Genomic DNA, 18567 nt, shown 5'->3' on the forward strand with positions numbered 1-18567 from the left:
CCAGATCTACCATCGTTGTCCCTCTCTGCTTATTTTTCTGCTGACCCCTTTCTATCATCAATCTCTCTACTTTCTCATGCCTGTCTCTCCCCTTCCCCTCCTCTAATCTCCCTGCCAGCTGTTTTCTTCCTTTTTTCCTTCTCCCTTCCCTCCTCCTGTACAGCATTAACTCTCTTCCCTTCCTCCCCTCCCAGCAGTATCTCTCCTCCTTCCCTCCAGGTCCAGTAGCAGCTGTCCCCTTTTTTTCCCTTGCCCATCAGCTTCCTAGACTCCAATAGTGGCTTTCTCTCCTCCCAGCAGCTCTCCTTACTTCCCAGCGCAGCAATTCAGGAAGGCAGCCTCAGGTCCTTTGTTGGGTCGCGCCGCCTCTGAGAAAAGAGGAAGTTGCATCATCAGAGACAGCCGCGACTCGGCAAAAGCCCCAAGGCTGCCTTTCTGAATCGCTGCGCTGGTAAGTAAGGAGAGCTGCAGAGAGGGGAGAAAGCCATTGTCGGAGGCTCCCCATGATCTCTCCTGCCCAGCGCGTACCAACTGAAAATATCTCGATCTTGCCGGCCCTGCTCAGACCGGCAGGAAATTGATGTTAATCAATCTTGCCGGCCCTGCGCGAACTGGCAGAAATTTCCTGCGGACCGGCACCAGTCCATGGACCGGCAGTTGAAGAACAGTGTTCTAGGAGACATCAGAAGTTATGTTTGAAATGACATAGAATATGATTTACAGTAAGAAGCTATAAAAGAGCAATTCAATGGGGAACATAGTAGAAAGAGATGCTGCAGGAGCTTTGAAAAATAGGGAAGGTCTTTTTGGGAAGGTTTTCCATTTAAAACTCAGTTTAGAACAATAGGGCTATGTTAAACCTATGAGATGAAAAAGTGACCTTCCCTTGTTCTCATTTTTAACCTACTCTGTGCTGATGCTTATTTTCATCTCTTCAGGTCATGCACATTCGAAAGTTGCTTCAAAAAATGGATCGTCCCAATGGTCTATATCCAAACTATCTGAACCCAAGAACAGGCCGTTGGGGTCAACGTAAGCTTTTGTGTTTGATTTTTTTTTAACTTATAGGCTTTTAAAGTGTTTGCCTGATTGCTTGTACCTTGTCTTCTTTAAAGTCAGATAAAATGTGCACATGAAGGCCAACTCATAATAAAGTTTATCATGGAAGAAGTGAAAAATCCCTGAACATTTCTCATAATCGCTATACAGAAGCTTGTATAACAAAGTTCTTGTTTTGATATTGCATATTGCTGGACTTCTGTTGTGTGTTCTGTTGTATGTTTTAACACCTAGATATTTTAAGTCCTGTCTGAGATCAGGTAAGAGTATTTGCCTTCAGCTTCATAGTAGATTACTTTGTAATTATTAACCATATAGAGGATTATTTTATAAAAAAAAAAAAAAAGCTTGATCTTGATGATTAGGATTGATTTTGTTGTAGTCACACTATGGATTCTATTCCATTCTATATTTTTATATCTTACCTAATCAATCCCTTGTGAAACATAGTGGTTGACAGCCAACAATCAGTTGGGAAGAAACATACCAATAGTAGTACAGTGGTGCCTCACACAACGAACTTAATTGGTTCCAGGAGCAAGTTTGTTATGCGAAAAGTTCGTTATGTGAAACGCGTTTTCCCATAACAATACATGTTAAAAAAAATAATTCGTTCTGTAGCATAAAATATGCTAAGATGACATAAAAAAAGATAAATTTTTTGTTATTATTTTTATTTAGATACATCTAAAAACATACCGTATTTGCCGGCGTATAAGACGACTTTTCAGTACCTTAAAATCCTCCCCAAAGTCGGGGGTCGTCTTATACGCCGGGTACTGTTTACATGCCCTTACTTTACATGCCCTAACATCTCCTTCTTTACCTCCTTACGGTGCTTAAGGTAAGTCCTCCTGGCCCTGGCGACCCCCCCCTAGTTGTTCGGGCCAGGAGGGAGTCTAAATCCTCCTGGCCACGGCGACCCCCTAACCCCACCCCGCACTACATTACGGGCAGGAGGGATCCCAGGCCCTCCTGCCCTCGACGCAAACCCCCCTCCCCCCAACGACCGCCCCCCCCAAGAACCTCCGACCGCCCCCCCAGCCGACCCGCGACCCCCCTGGCCGACCCCCACGACACCCCCATCCCCCTTCCCCGTACCTTTCTGTAGTTGGCCGGACAGACGGGAGCCAAACCCGCCTGTCCGGCAGGCAGCCAACGACGGAATGAGGCCGGATTGGCCCATCCGTCCCAAAGCTCCGCCTACTGGTGGGGCCTAAGGCGCCTGGGCCAATCAGAATAGGCCCGGGAGCCTTAGGTCCCTCCTGGGATGATTTTTCAAGGGCTTCTGAGCAGGAATGGTGTGCATCTATCAAAGAAGGGGAAAAGTGTCTTCGGCAGCAGGCTGTCTAATCTACTAAAGAGGGCTTTAAAGTAGAAGTGATGGGGTATGGTGATCAAAGCCACCGGGTGAGTATTATAAGCCCTCAGATAAGTAAATCACTAAATACCTCTACACATATGGGAAAAAGGGGCAATGTTTTGAAAGCAGTATATACTAATGCTCAAAGTATGGGAAACAAGATTCTAGATCTAGAAGCTGTGATGGAAGAAGATGAGTTGGATATAGTGACGATCATGGAGATGTGGTTCACAGAGAATAATGACTGGGATATAGTTATACTGAGCCATTATCTGATCAGGAAAAACAGGATAGGAATAAAAAGAGGAGGAGTAGCGTTACTCGTATGTTAAAGATCATATTAAAGCCACATAATTGCAGGATCTGCAGGGCAAGGAAGAGGCACTGTGGATCAATTTGGAAAGAGTGAATGATGAATACATTTACATAGGTGTGATATAGAGGCCTCCTTCACAGACAGAAGTGGACAGAGATTTAATAGTAGACATTCAGAATGTATCTAAAAAAGGGGAAGTTTTACTAATAGGTGATTTTAACATGCCAGATGTTGTTTGGGATATCCCTATTGTGAGGTCTTCTAGAAGAAGGGAGATCCCTGGATTTTCTACAAGAACTGTTCCAGCAGTTGGTAATGGAACCCACGCGGGATGAGGTCATAGTGGACTTAATTCTTACAAACAGGGAAAGTGTTTCTAATGTAACAGTGGGTGATTATCTGGCATCCAGTGATCACAATTTAATATAAGATGGGTATAGAGAGGGTTTATTCAAAAGCAAAGGTTCTAGACTTTTAAAAAACTAACTTTGTTCGGATGCAGGATTACATCAAGGAATTATTGACTGGATGGGAACGTCTGGAAGAAGTGGAAATGCAGTGGGCAAAACTGAAAGGAGTAATTGTAAGAGTGACAAACCTTTTTGTAAGGCAAGTAAGTAAAAGAGGAAAAGGCTGCTTTGGTTCTCAAATATAGTAGCTGAGAAGGTAAGGAATAAGAGGTTAGCTTTCATAGATCATAGAAAAAGGAAGACAGGCAAAAATATCTGGAAAAGTTAAGAGAGGCTGGTCGTTTAGTCAAGAAAGCAAAGATGCAAATGGAAGAAAAAATAGCTGACACTGTAATATGGGGAGACAAGACATTTTTTAGATATATTAGTGATAGGGAGAAGTGCAAAAGTGGCATTGTGAGACTCAAAGGTGATGGGGAAAAATATGTAGAAGCTGATAAGGAAAAGACTGAATTGCTTAACAAATATTTCTGTTCTGTGTACACGGCTGACACATGCTGGGAGTGGGACAACAGAAGACAAACATGAATAGGGTTGGAGGAGTGGTAGACCCTGATTAATTTTCAGAGGTTTATGTTCATAAGGAGCTAGGTAAAATAAAGGTAGATAAAGCGATGGGGCTGGATGGTGTACATCCGAGGGTGCTGAAGGAACTTAAGGAAGTTCTAGTAGCTCTACTGACTGACCTTTTCAATGAGTCTCTAGAGTCAGGAGTGATACCGGAGAACTGAAGAAGGGCGGGTGTAGTCCTTCTCCACAAAAGTGGAAGTAAAGAAGAAGTAGGGAATTACATGCCGGTAAGGATGACTTCTGTGGTAAGCAAATTAATGGAAACACTTTTAAAACAGAGAATGGTGAAGTTTCTAGAATCCTGTGGATTACAGGACCAGTGGCAACATGGATTCACTAGAGGTAGGTCTTGACAGACAAATCTAATCAATTTATTTGACTGGATGACCAGAGAATTGGATAGAGGGAGTGGGTTAGATGTGGTATTTTTAGATTTTAGCAACGCCTTTGTCAGTGTTCCACACAGGCATCTAATAAATAAACTGAGTGCCCTCAGGATGGATCCCAAAGTGACAGGCTGCGTCAAGAACTGGTTGAGTGAAAGGCGACAGAGGGTAGTGATTAATGGAGATCGCTCTGTGGAAAGGGATGTTACCATTGTTGGGCCTCAAGGTTCTGTTCTTGGGTTTGTTCTTTTAAACATTTTTATAAATGGTATTGCTGAAGGGCTGTCAGGTAAGATTTGCCTCTTTGTGGATGATACCAAAACCTGCAATAAAGTAGATACCCAGGATAGGGTGAATAACTTGAAGAAAGACCTGGTGGAGCTTGAAGAATGGTCTGAAATTTGGCAGCTAAAATTTAATACTAAGAAATGCAAGGTCATGCATATGGGCTGCAAAAACCCAAGCGAACGGTACAGTTTAGGGGGTGAAGAACTTAGGTGCATGATAAAAGAATGAGACTTGTGTGTGATTGTATGGGATGATGTTAAGATGGCCAAACAGGTTGAAAAGGTAACTGCGAAACTAGAAGGGTGCTATGGTGTATAGGGAAAGGTATGGCCAATAGGAAAAAGGAGGTATTGATGCCTCTGTATAAGACTTTGGTGAGACCTCATTTAGAATATTGTGTACAATTCTGGAGGCCACACCAGAGGAAGGCTACTAAAATGGTATGTGGTCTTCGTCATAAGGCGTTTGGGGACAGACTTAAAGATTTCAATCTGTATACTTTGGAGGTAAGGTGAGAGAAGGGAGATATGATAGAGACTGTTTGGAGAGGCCATTTGGAGATATGTTAGATACATTTAAATACCTACGTGATGTAAATGCACATGAATCGGGTCTCTCATTTGAAAGGAAGCTCTGCAACGAGAGGGCATAGGATGAAGTTAAGAGGTGATAGGCTCAGGAGTAATCTAAGGAAATACGTTTCTTACAGAAAGGATGGTAGATGCATGGAACAGTCTCCCAGAAGAGGTGGTGGAGACAGAGACTGTGTCTGAATTCAAGAAAGCTTGAGATAGGTACTTAGAGAGAGGAAGAGATAATGTTTACTTCAGATGGGCATACTGGATGGGCCATTTGGCCTTTATCTGCCATCATGTTTCTATGTAAATAGTTTTGAATATGTCATCCCAAGATCTTACCAGACAACAGCTCAGGGTTCAGGAAGGGGTAATTTTCGAGTTTCTTAAAGATTCTGTTCCTCTGCAGCTATTCATACGGTACAGCGATCCTTTCAGGGATCACGTCAGAGATCCAGTGGAGGCAGGAGACAGGAATCTACAGGCTTTCGCTTCTGTTCAGTCTCTTAGAAATCACAGTGATGCCAGGACTGGGGTACAGCTTCCCAGTTAGGGGGCAGGCTGTCAGCATTCTGGTTGGTCGGCTCAGATTGGCGCAGACCACTTGGTCTTGGAAGTTGTTCGGGGCAGTTACAAAATCAAGTTTGCTGCCTTGTTTGTAGATTCTCTAGCTGGCCTCAGAGTCAGTGCAATGGTGCAAAGGCTACTGGACCTTCATGCCATAGAGCCAGTCCCAGACGTTGACATCAGACTTGGGATGATTCTCCATATACTTCATTGTGCCAAAGAAAGGCTCAAAAGACAAGACCAATTGTAGACCTCATGGCTGTCAATACAGCTCTGAAGGTGCTGCAGTTCCACATGGAGATTGTTTGGTTGGTCATAGCGTTCAGTGGCACTGGGGAAAGTTCTCACTTCCCTCAACTTGATGGAAGTCTATCTCTACATTCCCTTTTTCCTGGCCCACAGGAGGTATTTGCAGTTCCGTGTACTGGACCAGCCTCTCCAGTTCTTGGCGCTCTCCTTCAGTCTAGCAACGGCGCCTCACACATTTACCATGGTGGTGGTAGCAATGTACCTCTGCAAGGCTGTGATCCAAGTTTATCCATACTTGGACGATTGGCTCACCAAAGCTTTTGTCCAAGGAGAAAGGTGATCGAGCAATTTCGAGAGTGGTACAACTCCTCCGAGACTTGGAATGGATCGTCAACTTCAAGAAGAGCCAGCTAGAGCCGACTCAGTGTCTGGAGTACCTGGGAATCTTGTTCGACATGGCTTTGGGCAAAGTCTTTCTTCCAGAGCCACACAGATTGAAGCTCCAGAAGCAGATTTCAGATGTGCTCTAGAGGCCATCTCCCATGGCGTGGCACTACCTGCAAGTCTTGGGGTTGATGGCAGCAGCCATAGAGATGGAATTGCCATACAGTGAGAGATTAGAGAAACTGGGCCTCTTCTCCCTTGAAAAGAGGAGATTGAGAGGGGACATGATCGAGACATTCAAGATAATGAAGGGAATAGACTCAGTAGATAAGGACAGGTTGTTCACCCTCTCCAAAGTGGGGAGAATGAGAGGGCACAAGGAAGTTCTTCTTCATCCAGAAAGTGGTTATAGGGATAGGATTAGATGTAATTGTAAAATTAGTCAGTGGTTCAGGCAGTGGGCCTGATGGGCCGCCGCGAGAGCGGACCGCTGGGAGAGATGGACCTCTGGTCTGACTCAGCGGAGGCAACTTCTTATGTTCTGTTATAGGGGAAAACACCCTCCAGGGATTCAAGACAAGGCTAGACAAGTTTCTGCTGAACTGGAATGTACGCAGGTGAGGTTGGTCTCGGTTAGGGCACTGGTCTTTGACCTGGGGGCCGCCGTGTGAGCAGACTGTTGGGTGCGATGGACCACTGTTCTGACCCAGCAGCGGCAATTCTTATGTTCTTATGTCTCTTGGGCAAAAGCGCACATGAGATCTCTCCAAGAATTTCTCCTCTCTTTCATACAGACTCGCTTCAACAACCGCTTCCATGGTTGCATGTAGCAAAGAGTAACATGCGCTGGTGGCTGCAGATGACTGCCCTCTCCAGGGGCTTGCCTCTTTGCATTTCCTCCTGGCTGACATTAACAACCTGTGCCAGCCTTTACGTCTGGGGAGTTCGTTAAAATGGTTGCCCAATGCCGGGTCGTTAGATGCTGGCTCAACAGAAGTGGTCCATAAATCGCCTGGAACTCAGAGCCATTCGACTAGTGCTTAGGTGCTGGAAGAGTGTCTAGAAGGCAAGGCAGTCAGAATCTTCTTGGACAATGCGACAGCGGTGGCCAATGTCAGCAGGCAAGGAGGAACCAGGAGTGTGCCATTGCACCTAGAAGTTCAACTCTTCTTCCAGTAGGCAGAAGGTCATCTGAAGGCTCTCTTGGCCGTGCAAGTGGCAGGAGTAGAAAACTTGCAGGCCAACTTTCTCAGCAAACTCTCAACCCAGGGGAATGGTCTCTGTTCCCCTGAGCGTTCAATGCTATAGTTTGGAGGTGGGGCCTCCACTGATGGATCTGATGGCCTTGGCAGGAAACACAAAGATGTTGCGCTTCTACAGTCAGAGACACAAGGCCGGAAGTGACGCGTTGGTCCAGCCATGGCTGAAGAGAGAGCTCTTATACTTGTTTTCCCCTGGCTCATGCTTGTACTGTTGGGATTCCTCCCTGTTTCCCTCTTTCCAGTTATATTTTTCATTACAGTGCTGCTTGATTGCTTTTGCATAAACTGAGGGTGCAGGAGCAGCTCCCTGGGAAGGAGGTGGAGTTGAAAACATGATTGACAGTTTTCTGCAAGTAACATGCTTGTTCAGATACAATACCCTATGGTTCAGAGCTACTAGACACGTCTACAAGAAAGAAGATTATCAAGGTAAGAACCCTTTCTTTATTGTGTATGGTGAGCCCTCCAAAATCCACCCAAAACCTACTGGACCCAATTGTACACCACACCAATAGCCCTTATGCCTGCAAATGTCACCTATATGTAGGTACAGTGGGATTAGAGTGGATTTTGGAAGGCTCATATATTCCACCATAAGTGTAGTAGTTAGAGTGGGATATGGGCCCAAGTTCCCATCTCTATAGTTCACTACACCACCCACTAAGCTACTCCAGGAACCTGAATGTGCTGGTCTGCTTGGACTGGCCATAACATCTGAAGCTATTATACAGACAGGTATGCACTGTTTCATTCACATCTTTTAGGGGGTGGGAGGGGGGTCAGTGACTTTTTTCATCATTTTTTCACCCAGTTCACTTCCGCTCTTTACTTGCGGCACTTTACTTACTGCAACCTTTATTTGTATATTTTTTTATTCTCATGCTTCACTTTTTACTCTATTAGGACCCCTGAAGAAGGCTTTTTGCCAAAACACGTACTGTGTAGGGTCCGTATTACATCATAGGTTAGTTATTCATGAAGTGGAAATTGTTGTTTTGGTTTTTTTAACTTGATTTTTTAACATTATTTTTATTTCACTTGTCTTAATAAATGCCTTGTCAAGATCATTGCATCCACAGTCTTTGCTTTTGTTGTTTTGGATTTCTGCTTTTTGACTGTGGAATACCCGGGCTCTTGCTTTGTTTGGACTTTGGGGGGGAATCATCATGCTTCCAGTGGTCATCTGATCAGTTTAGGAAACCTTTTGGCACTTCATTGTTAAAGCAGGTCTAGCCCCAAATGTCCAAATTGTGCCATGGACATTTTCTAAAATGTTTGATTATTGCAGAAAAATGTCCAAATCATAAGCTCTCTCATCCCACCCAAGCTATGCCTCCAACATACCCCCTTCAGATTTAGAGACACTGCAGTCAACTACCATAGAAATCTGTCTACAATATACATTTCAAAAATAGCAAATTGGAAGGATTGGCAAGTTAAACATCCATCTGCCCCCTTTATGCCACCTTTTGGATGTTTTCCTTTTTGAAAATGAACCCCTATCTATGATGCTTCTACTGTGTACTAGGTTTACCTATTCTACCCTCTTTTCCTAATGAATTAATATCTATCTATGTGTTATTTAAAAACTTGGATTTTGGAAACCTGGATTGTGGATAATCTGAAATGAATATTTCTAAAATGACTTGCCACTGGCATACTTCCAAGTGCTTAGAATAACAAATGCTGCATTGAACTGAAACTGATATAAATCCATTTTTGGCATAAGTGTATTTATAATCAGAATAATGATAATGTGTATGATATGCACATGGCAATCAGAGAAGCTAATCAATGGTAATCACTTTCAGCAAAGCACTCAGAAACCATTATAGAAAAACAAGGCTTATCTGCCAACTATCTGAAATTTAAAAAGATATCAAATTCTTTCTCCAGCTTTTGATATTTATTTCAGACTTTATCCCCCGCATTCTATTTATAGTGTCCAGAGTTGCATGCCCAAGTTCAACATACTTTTTAGTTGAGAAAAGAGCCAATAGCTAGCAATAATTGGGTACTAACAACTAATTATTGCAGTTAATTGACTTCAATTAGGATCTGCATGCACACCTTGCTACTTGCTATTCTATATAATCTGCGCACAAATCTCTTAGCATGCAACTAAAAAGGAGGCATGGCCAAGGGAGGGACATGGGTGGATCAGGGGCATTCACTAAAGATGCATGCAGTTTTATAAAGTTCAGGGGATCTGCACCTAACTTATGTGTCAGGATTTACGCCAGGTTTCAATTGGTGTAAATCCTTGTTCACAAACTTGGGTGCAGATCCCTGCTCTATGCACTATTGTATAAATGGCATACAACTTGGAGTGCTGTTTGTAGAATAGCACTCCACACAATTTTTTAGACTTCCAAATTTGGGCATCATTTACTGAATCTAGTTCTACATGATTTCTGGGTATAGGCTCTTCGAGCGACTTTACATTGTATGCACCCTACTGTATGAACTTGTTTGATTGCAAGAGAAACTTGGTAGGGAAAAAAAAGTAAATAAAGGACAAAGTGGAGATAGTCAAGAGAAGACTCTTAGCATAAGAACATATTCCTTGCCATATGGGACAGACTAGAGGTCCATCCAATCCATTTCCAACAGAGGCCAATCCAAGTACTGTTCTGAAGCATCCTCCTCTGAAGATGGGTTCTCAAAGCTGCATAGTACTTTTCCTTTGTTTAGAGCAGTGTCTCGCAAACTTTGCCAAGCTGCAGCTTGAGGCATCTGGAAGTGCGCATGGTATGTCATCACATCGACGTTTGCGCATGCGCAAAGGCCCTCCAGACGGACCCTGAGCTGCCAGTGGGGAGTTGTGGAAGGGAAGACCCACAGAGAGAAGGAGAGGTGCTGGCGCTGGCTGACTGCCTACTGCAGGGGTCTCAAAGTCCCTCCTTGAGGGCCACAATCCAGTCGGGTTTTCAGGATTTGCCCAATGAATATGCATGAGATCTATGTGCATGCACTGCTTTCAATGCATATTCATTGGGGAAATCCTGAAAACCCGACTGGATTGCGGCCCTCAAGGAGGGACTTTGAGATCCCTGGCCTACAGGATGTGACTCTCACCACAAAAGGCACATCCTATAGGCAGTCAGCTGGAATCGGCACCTCTCCTCCTCCCCAGTGTCTCATGGCACACCTGGAATCTCATACACAGTTTGCAATACACTGGTTTAGAGAGAATATTCTTAAGAGAAAAAATATTATCCAGAATTTTTGCCAATGGCAGTTATTTTTTGAAATTGCCAGCACTTTGGGAATCCAAGGCTACTATATTGTACCATGATCGTCAAAAGTTGCTTATATGGAGCATTCACAATCTGCATTTTCCTAACAATTACTGTACATTATCTGGAACTTGTTTGGATACCAAAAATGAGGAAGGGCATTTTTTGTTCTGGCATTATTTTTTAATGGTCTGGCATAGTATCATGCTGTGGTAAGAATTATATAATTCAAAAATATATATGAACTGCCTTTCTGGCCCCTAACAACCACCCAAAGTGGAATACAATAACCTAAGCATACATCTCAATTTACAATAAGAGCCACAAGCCTAAAAATAAAAATTTACAGAAATATGTAACACAATCAACATTCCGCTACCAGCCACTTAAACAAAGTGGTCCAAAATAATGTAGGTCACATTAAATGGAAATTACTATACTACTAATCATTTCTATAGTGCTACTAGACATATGAACTGCTGCTGTATATCAAAACACAGAAGAGACAGTCCCTGCTCAAAAGAGCTTACTGTCTATTCAAAACAGACAAACTGGACAAGAAAGTGCATCAATATACTGTACTCAGGAGGAATTACAGAGGGAATGATAAGATATATATTGGTGCTTAGAAGGTGGGTTGGAGTTTGGAATTGAAAGCATCTTCAAAGAAGTGGGCTTTGAGTCTGGATTTGAATACCACCAGAGACAGATCTTGACGTATCGAGTCAGGCAGTTTGTTCCAGTGATACGGTGTAGCAAGGTAGAAGGAACGGAGTCTGAAGTTGGCTGTAGAGGAGAAGGGTAGATATATCCGATGAGTGGGGTGCCTGAGGAGGGGGGAAATGTGAAGAGAGATACTGAGGAACTGTGGTGCGAATACACTTGTAGGTCAGTAAGAGGAGTTTGAACTGTATGTGGAAATGGCTAGGGAGCCAATGAAGTGACTTGAAGAGAGGGGTAATGTGGACATAATGACACTGATGGAATATGAGGTTTTCAGCAGAGTTCTAAACAGATTGAAAGGGAGAGAGATGGTTTGACAGAAGGCCAGTGAAAAGCAAGTTGCAGTAGTCTAGGCAAAAGGTAATGAGGGTATGGATGAGGGTCTTGGCAGTGTGTTTAGAAAGGAAGGAACTGATTTTAGCACTATTGTAGAGAAAGAAACAATTGGTTTTGGCAGTCTGTTGGATATGTAAAGAGAAGGAGAGAGATGAGTCAACAAGACAGTGAGGATGAGGGTGGTGTGGTGTTCACAGAAATAGTGAACGGGAGAAGAGGAGAGACATGTTTAGTGAATGGGAGAAGAGGAAAGACAGGTTTAAGTGGAAAGATAAGGAGCTCAGTTGGCCATGTTTAATTTTAGATGTGGCGAGATAGAGACATCCAGGTAGCAATGTCAGGCATGCAGGTTGAAACCCAGGACTGAATGTCTGTCAAGATAACATAACAATATGCTTGTATACCGCAGCTACCTCTCAGTTCTGTGCAGTTTACAGAGTAAAGATACTGGACATTCACAGTGAATTATAATCCATTAGTTAAAAAATTTACCAAACAAGTATGTTTTTAACAATTTTTTAAATTACCAAGATTTTTTTTTTCTGTACAAGTTATTCTTGGTTGTCTGATTTGAAAATCAATAAATATATTAAATATATATATATAAAAAAAAAATTACCAAGATGTTTATCCCATATACCGGCTTGATAAGATAGAATTCTGCCAAAGAATCGTTTGTTAACAGATCCCTTAATAAATGGAAAGTTAAATATCCACGAACCCCGTGTAGGGCATTTTTTATTAACAAATTCAAAGTGATCAAGAAAATAACTAGGTAAAAGACCATGCAAAGACTTAAAACATATACAATCAAACTTAAACAATATTCTCGCCTCAATTGGCAGCCAGTGCAATTTTTGGTAATATTTTGTCACATGGTCGAATTTCAGGCGTAGATAGATGGATCTGCAAGTCATCAGCATAGAGGTGATTCTGAAATCCATGGAAGGAGATTAGAGCACCAAGGGAAGAAGTGTAGGTGGGAAAAATAAGTAGTCCTGGACAGAGCCCTGAGGTACACCGACTGACTACGGGATGACAGTGGAGGAGCATCCACCAAAGTATCCACTAAAGGTGCGAAGGGAAAGATAGGCAGAAAACCATGTGATGATAAAGCCCTGAAATCCAAGCAAGGACAGTGTATCGATGAGTAGGTGGTTATTTAGAACATAAGAATCACCTTACTGGATCTGACCAATGGCCCATCAAGCCCAGTAGCCCATTCTCATGGTGGCCAATCCAGGTCACTAGTACCTGGCCAAAACCCAAGGTGTAGCAATATTCCATGCTACCAATACAGGGCAAGGCCAAAAAAGATATACAGGGGTAACTCTTTCAAGTCAAGGTTACTGTCGAGTGACTAAAGAGATTAATAGAACAAAATAAAGTCACCGCACTCATCAATACATTCAGTAAACTTATTTTTTGTTTAGAACTCAAACAAAAAATAAGTTTACTGAATGTATTGATGAGTGCGGTGACTTTATTTTGTTCTACCAATACAGGGCAAGCAGTGGCTTCCCCCATGTCTTTCTCAATAACAGACTATGGACTTTTCCTCCAGGAACTTGTCCAAACCTTTCTTAAAACCAGCTGCGTTATCTGCTCTTACCACATCCTCTTGCAACGCGTTCCAGAGCTTAACTATTCTCTGATTGAAAAAAAAATTTCCTCCTATTGGTTTTAAAGTATTTCCATGTAACTTCATCGCGTGTCCTCTAGTCTTTGTAATTTTTGACGTAGCGAAAAATCAATCCACTTGTACCCATTCTACTCCACTCAGGATTTTGTAAACTTCAATCATATCTCCCCTCAGCCGTCTCTTTTCCAACTGAAGAGCCCTAACCGTTTAGTCTTTCCTCATACGAGAGGAGTTCCATCCCCTTTACCATCTTGGTTGCTCTTCTTTGAACCTTTTCTAGCGCCACTATATCTTTCTTGAGATAAGGAGACCTGAATTGAACGCAATACTCCAAATAAGGTCGCACCATGGAGCGATACATGTCAAAAGCTGCAGATAGATCAAGAGGATGAGGATGAAGTAAAGCCCTTTGGATTTGGCCAAGACCAGGTCACTGGAGACTTTCGTAAGAGCAGTTTCTGTAGAATGAAGAGGGCAAAAGCCTGATTGAAGTTGATCAAGAATAGCTTGAGATGAAAGAAAGTCAATACAATGGCGGTGAACAGCTTGTTCAAGTAGCTTGGTTAAGAAGGGGCGGAGGGAGACAGGAGAATAGTTGGAAGGGCAGGTAAAGGTCCAGTGAGGGTTTTTTTGAGGAGTGGTGTAACAATGGTATGTTTGTAGGGCTTCAGACACAGTTGCAGAATTGCTAAGCTTTTACTTTCTTATGGAAGAGTGTGTAGGCTTGCTCTTGCCTGATAATTATCTGATAAATCATTCATAAGGAAATGACAGCACAGAATAGGCCCTTTTCCCCATCATACTTCCTTTATTGTTGGTATCAACAGTAGCACTCTGATTTAAACACAGCATCTCAGTAAACAAATAACATTGGAGCCTATTCCTCAAATAACTCAGAATTTGTATAAATCATATAATCTCTTACTGGCATATTTCTGTTCTTTAATTAACTGACTTAACTAGATTGGAAATCTGAAGGCCAAATTGCTTTAACCTTTTCAGAAGGCAAATTGTAGGATAATGCATGGACTGAAGGGCATACCATCTATTTTAAAATAAAGCTTTTAAATGAGGTTGTTGTTTTTTTGTACATCATTTTTAAAATGGTACATCTGACTAATTTTTAGAGAAGGTGAAGCTGTTTGTGTGATATGTGTGACTATTATTTTACTATGGCTGCCCATCAATCAACTATAAATTTGAATATTACTTGAAAGCCATCTATTTATAAAAATATTAATTTTCTAGCATTCTCTGAGGACAAGCAGACATTATATTTTCACATGTGGGTGACATTATCCACAGAACCCAGTAAGGACACTACCAAGTGCACTGTCACTTTACATTTTTTAAGGTTGTGCCCATACTGTGTGCGTACCAGTACCACCCCACCCTACTTTGGCTTAGGGAACCTATAGTTCTTAATTTTCCATGGATCTGAAAAGCTGTATCTTCCGTTTTCTCTTCAGCATGTCAGACCTTTTGTTATTTTTGTGCCTTCTTGTTCTTATTTTTCTTAGTTCCTGCCATTACTTTTTGTTTTAATCATATTCCTGTATTTCTTCCAACTTTGTTTTCATTTGGATAACTCTTTGGGTTTTTGCCTTTGGGTCATCTCAAGCCTTTTTTACTGCCCGGGAGCATCGATCATTTTTGGTTTCCTTTTCACTTGAACGCCCCAGGCCATTGAGTCCTTAGATTTAACATCGGCTGTTTTCCCAGCCATGTCAAAGGCAGTACAGAGTGGCTTTAAAAAATGCTGTTGATGTAATAAGGCCTCTCAGACTCTGGCCCACATTATTGGTACATTCAGTGTTTGGACCTGAACATCGGGACATTGTCTGTGCCCTCTGTCTTTGTATGCAGAAGAGCTCACTTAAAGCCTGGAAACTTCAAATCAACAAGCTTTTCAGTATCACATCGGCATCAAGGTTCAGCATAGTGTAACAAGGTTCAGCCTTCTGTAACTCTGGCATCAGCACTGAATGCATCAACACCACGTCCAGAGTGCCAGATATTGGGCTTCTTACAGAGGCATGACTCTGCATCATCATTTTCGATGCCATGAGTCTCAAAGGACATACAATGTAAGAAAGCTAGGAAGCATAAACATTCTTCCTCTTCTAGGCATGCCACTGCATCCTCCCAGGCATCGACTTCCTCAATGCACAGTAAGCACTGATGTGAGGATAATCGTTCTCCTTTCATACAGTTGATGTTTTCTCATAGGCATGCCATGACATCGAAGTATCCTATACAGCAGATAGGGTTTTATTTATTTATTTATTCAGTTTTCTATACCATTCTCCCAGGGGAGCTCAGAACAGTTTACATGAATTTATTCAGGTACTGAAGCATTTTTCTCTATCTGTCCTGGCAGGCTCATAGTCTATCTAATGTACCTGGGGCAATGGGAAGATTATGTGACTTTCCCAGGGTCACAAGGAGCAGCAAGGATTTGAACCCGCAACCTCAGGGTGCTGAGGCTGTAGCTTTAACCACTGCACCACACTTTTATGTCATTATCTCTCCTGGTACCAGCACCGACTCTCCAGGAGGAGATCTGGGCTATGCTCGGACAAGAGCTTTCAAGGCTATTGCAAATACAGTCTTCACAGGCATTAAATGCTTCCATGCCTGCCTCAGCCCACCCTGAGGATATACTGGAGCATTGATTGAGGACAATGTCACACAATCCTGCTTGACATTGAACGTTGGCTTCAACATGGACCCTCTTGAAGTATGCATTATCATCAGTGTAGGAATTATCTCCTGCCTCGGAGCATCATCCTTTAGCTTAATGCACCTTGATGCACAGTTGACGCTTCCCTCAACACACACTTCCTGGTTCCCCTATTAGGGAGTATTTTGAGGACTCGGATATCTCCAACCACTCAGATGAAGACCTGTTAGAGTAAGCAGAAGAATCCTATGGTATACCTTCTGATCCTTCTCATCCTCAACGATGTACATCTCCACCAGAAAGTATATTTTTTACTGGCTTTATAAGGCAGATGGGACAAGCTCTGCCCATCAAGATGGAGACAGAGAAGGAACCTCATTCTGAACTTTTTGAACTCCTTGATTTTGAAGCTCCACCAAATCAGTGCATCAAGGTACCCTTACACAAAGTTATGAAAGCCACTTTAAAAAATGGGAGACTTCTCTATTTGTTCAAGTAACTCCTAGAAAAATGTATAATGTACAGATTTCAAACATATTCAGGATTTGACAGAAATGAACTTCAGCACTATTAATTAGTTATAGAATCATCTGCCCTTAAGCATTCACACAGCAAACGATCTTACAACTCATGCTCCTCCGGGCAGAGAAGCCAGAACATTGGACTCATAAGAACATAAGAAGTTGCCTCCGCTGAGGCAGACCAGAGGTCCATCTTGCCCAGCGGTCCGCTCTCGCGTCGGCCCATCAGGCCCACTGCCTGAACAGTGGTCTCTGACTAATTTTGCAATTTACCTCTAATCCTATCCTTCTACTCTTATCTGTACCCCTCAATCCCTTTGTCCTCCAGGTACCTGTCCAATTTTACATGTTCATTTACTTCAAATATTAAAACAATTCTCAGAATTTGAGGAATTTCTACCGTCAGACAAGTTAAAATAATTTCAACAACTATCTAAGAACTTGTTTACTGCTAGAAAGTATAGCTAGAGCAGCTTTTGATGCCTGTGATGTTTCTTCCAGAATGTCTGCAGTGGCAATTGTAATGCAGCATTTAGCTTGGCTAAGAATTTCTGACCTGGAAATTTCAGTTCAAGAATGCCTTTCCAATGTGCCTTAGACATTTGGAGAAAAAATTAAAGAAGCTGCAGGTAAAATAAAAAAGCACACAGATACAATGATAACTTTATCTAAACCACAAACTTTTCAGTCTTCATCATCATATTTTACCTTCTCTAGATGTTCCTATTATTATAATACCAAAAGAAGATACTATTGGCCTTCATTTTCTAGGCCTGCTCCTTAACGACCTTATGCAAGACAACAAAAGACACATAAATTACAACCTCGATCTCAATCCAAATAGCAGTCGTCCTTTTGACTCCTTTCTAGAGAGCATTTCAAACACTTCTCTGATTCTGCCCATTGGAGGCAGATTGATTCATTTTCACCACTGATGGACTCTTATAACATCAGATCAATAGGTACTTTGAGTTGTCACCTAGGGTGCCACTCTGAACATGCTCAGCAAACCTAAAACCACCTACAAAAAGAGTCTTTTCAACTCCCTCCAGAAAAATCTGCTTGGCTTCTTTCAGTTTCACCCTGTGGTCCTTTCTGCACTCCTCTTCTTGTTTTTTTTTTTTAATATTTCACGAACGCCAACTCTTTCGCCTTTATTTTCTCTGCCTCTAGTTTAGAGAACCATATTAGTTTCCTTTTTCTCTTGTTTTTATTAATTTTCTTCACATAAAGGTCCGTAGCCATTTTTATTGCTTCTTTCAGCTTAGACCATTGTCTTTCCACTTCTCTTATATCCTCCCTTCCTAACAGCTCTTTCTTCAGATGATAAAGGGGATAGAACTCCTCTCATATGAGGAAAGACTAAAGAGGTTAGAGTTCTTCAGCTTGGAAAAGAGATGGCTAAGGGGAGATATGATTGAAGTCTACAAAATTCTGAGTACTGTAGAATGGGTTATAAGTGGATCAATTTTTTACTGCCTCAGGATTTACAAAGACTAGGGGACACTCAATGAAGTTACAGTTAAGCTCTGGAATGCGTTGTCAGAGGCTGTGGTAAGAGCAGTTAACGTAGCTGGTTTAAAAAAAAAGGTTTGGAAAAGTTCCTGGAGGAAAAGTCCATAGTCTGCTGTTCAGAGAGACATGGGATGGTATCATGGAATGCTGCTACTATTTGGGTTTTTGCCAGGTACTTGTGACTTGGATTAGCCTCCGTGAAGATGGGATTCTGGGCTAGATGGACCATTAGTTTGACCTAGTAAGGCTATTCTTATGTTCTTAACAGAGCTATTAATTCATCCCAGCCAATAAATAAAGGGGTAATTCTATAATAGCATGCCACCTGCTTTCTTTTATAAAATAGAATATTAATGTAACGGCACAAGCACCTATGCTAGCGATAAGTGCATATAAATTTGAGTCTCACCCAGACTCCA

The 18567-nt window shown here is 42.2% G+C and overlaps 1 protein-coding gene across 2 annotated transcripts in view; it reads left to right on the forward strand.

Moving 5' to 3' along the window:
• Positions 1-18567, forward strand: part of MAN1A2 (mannosidase alpha class 1A member 2) — a 394344-nt gene that overhangs the window by 268091 nt on the left and 107686 nt on the right. For both annotated transcript variants that reach the window (XM_033941127.1, XM_033941128.1), the window contains one exon: positions 939-1032. In XM_033941127.1, coding sequence (XP_033797018.1) covers positions 939-1032 — 94 coding nt within the window. The remainder of the gene's footprint in view (positions 1-938; positions 1033-18567) is intronic.

This window comes from Geotrypetes seraphini, chromosome 4, assembly GCF_902459505.1.
Source record: "Geotrypetes seraphini chromosome 4, aGeoSer1.1, whole genome shotgun sequence".
Taxonomy (NCBI): Eukaryota; Metazoa; Chordata; class Amphibia; order Gymnophiona; family Dermophiidae; genus Geotrypetes; species Geotrypetes seraphini.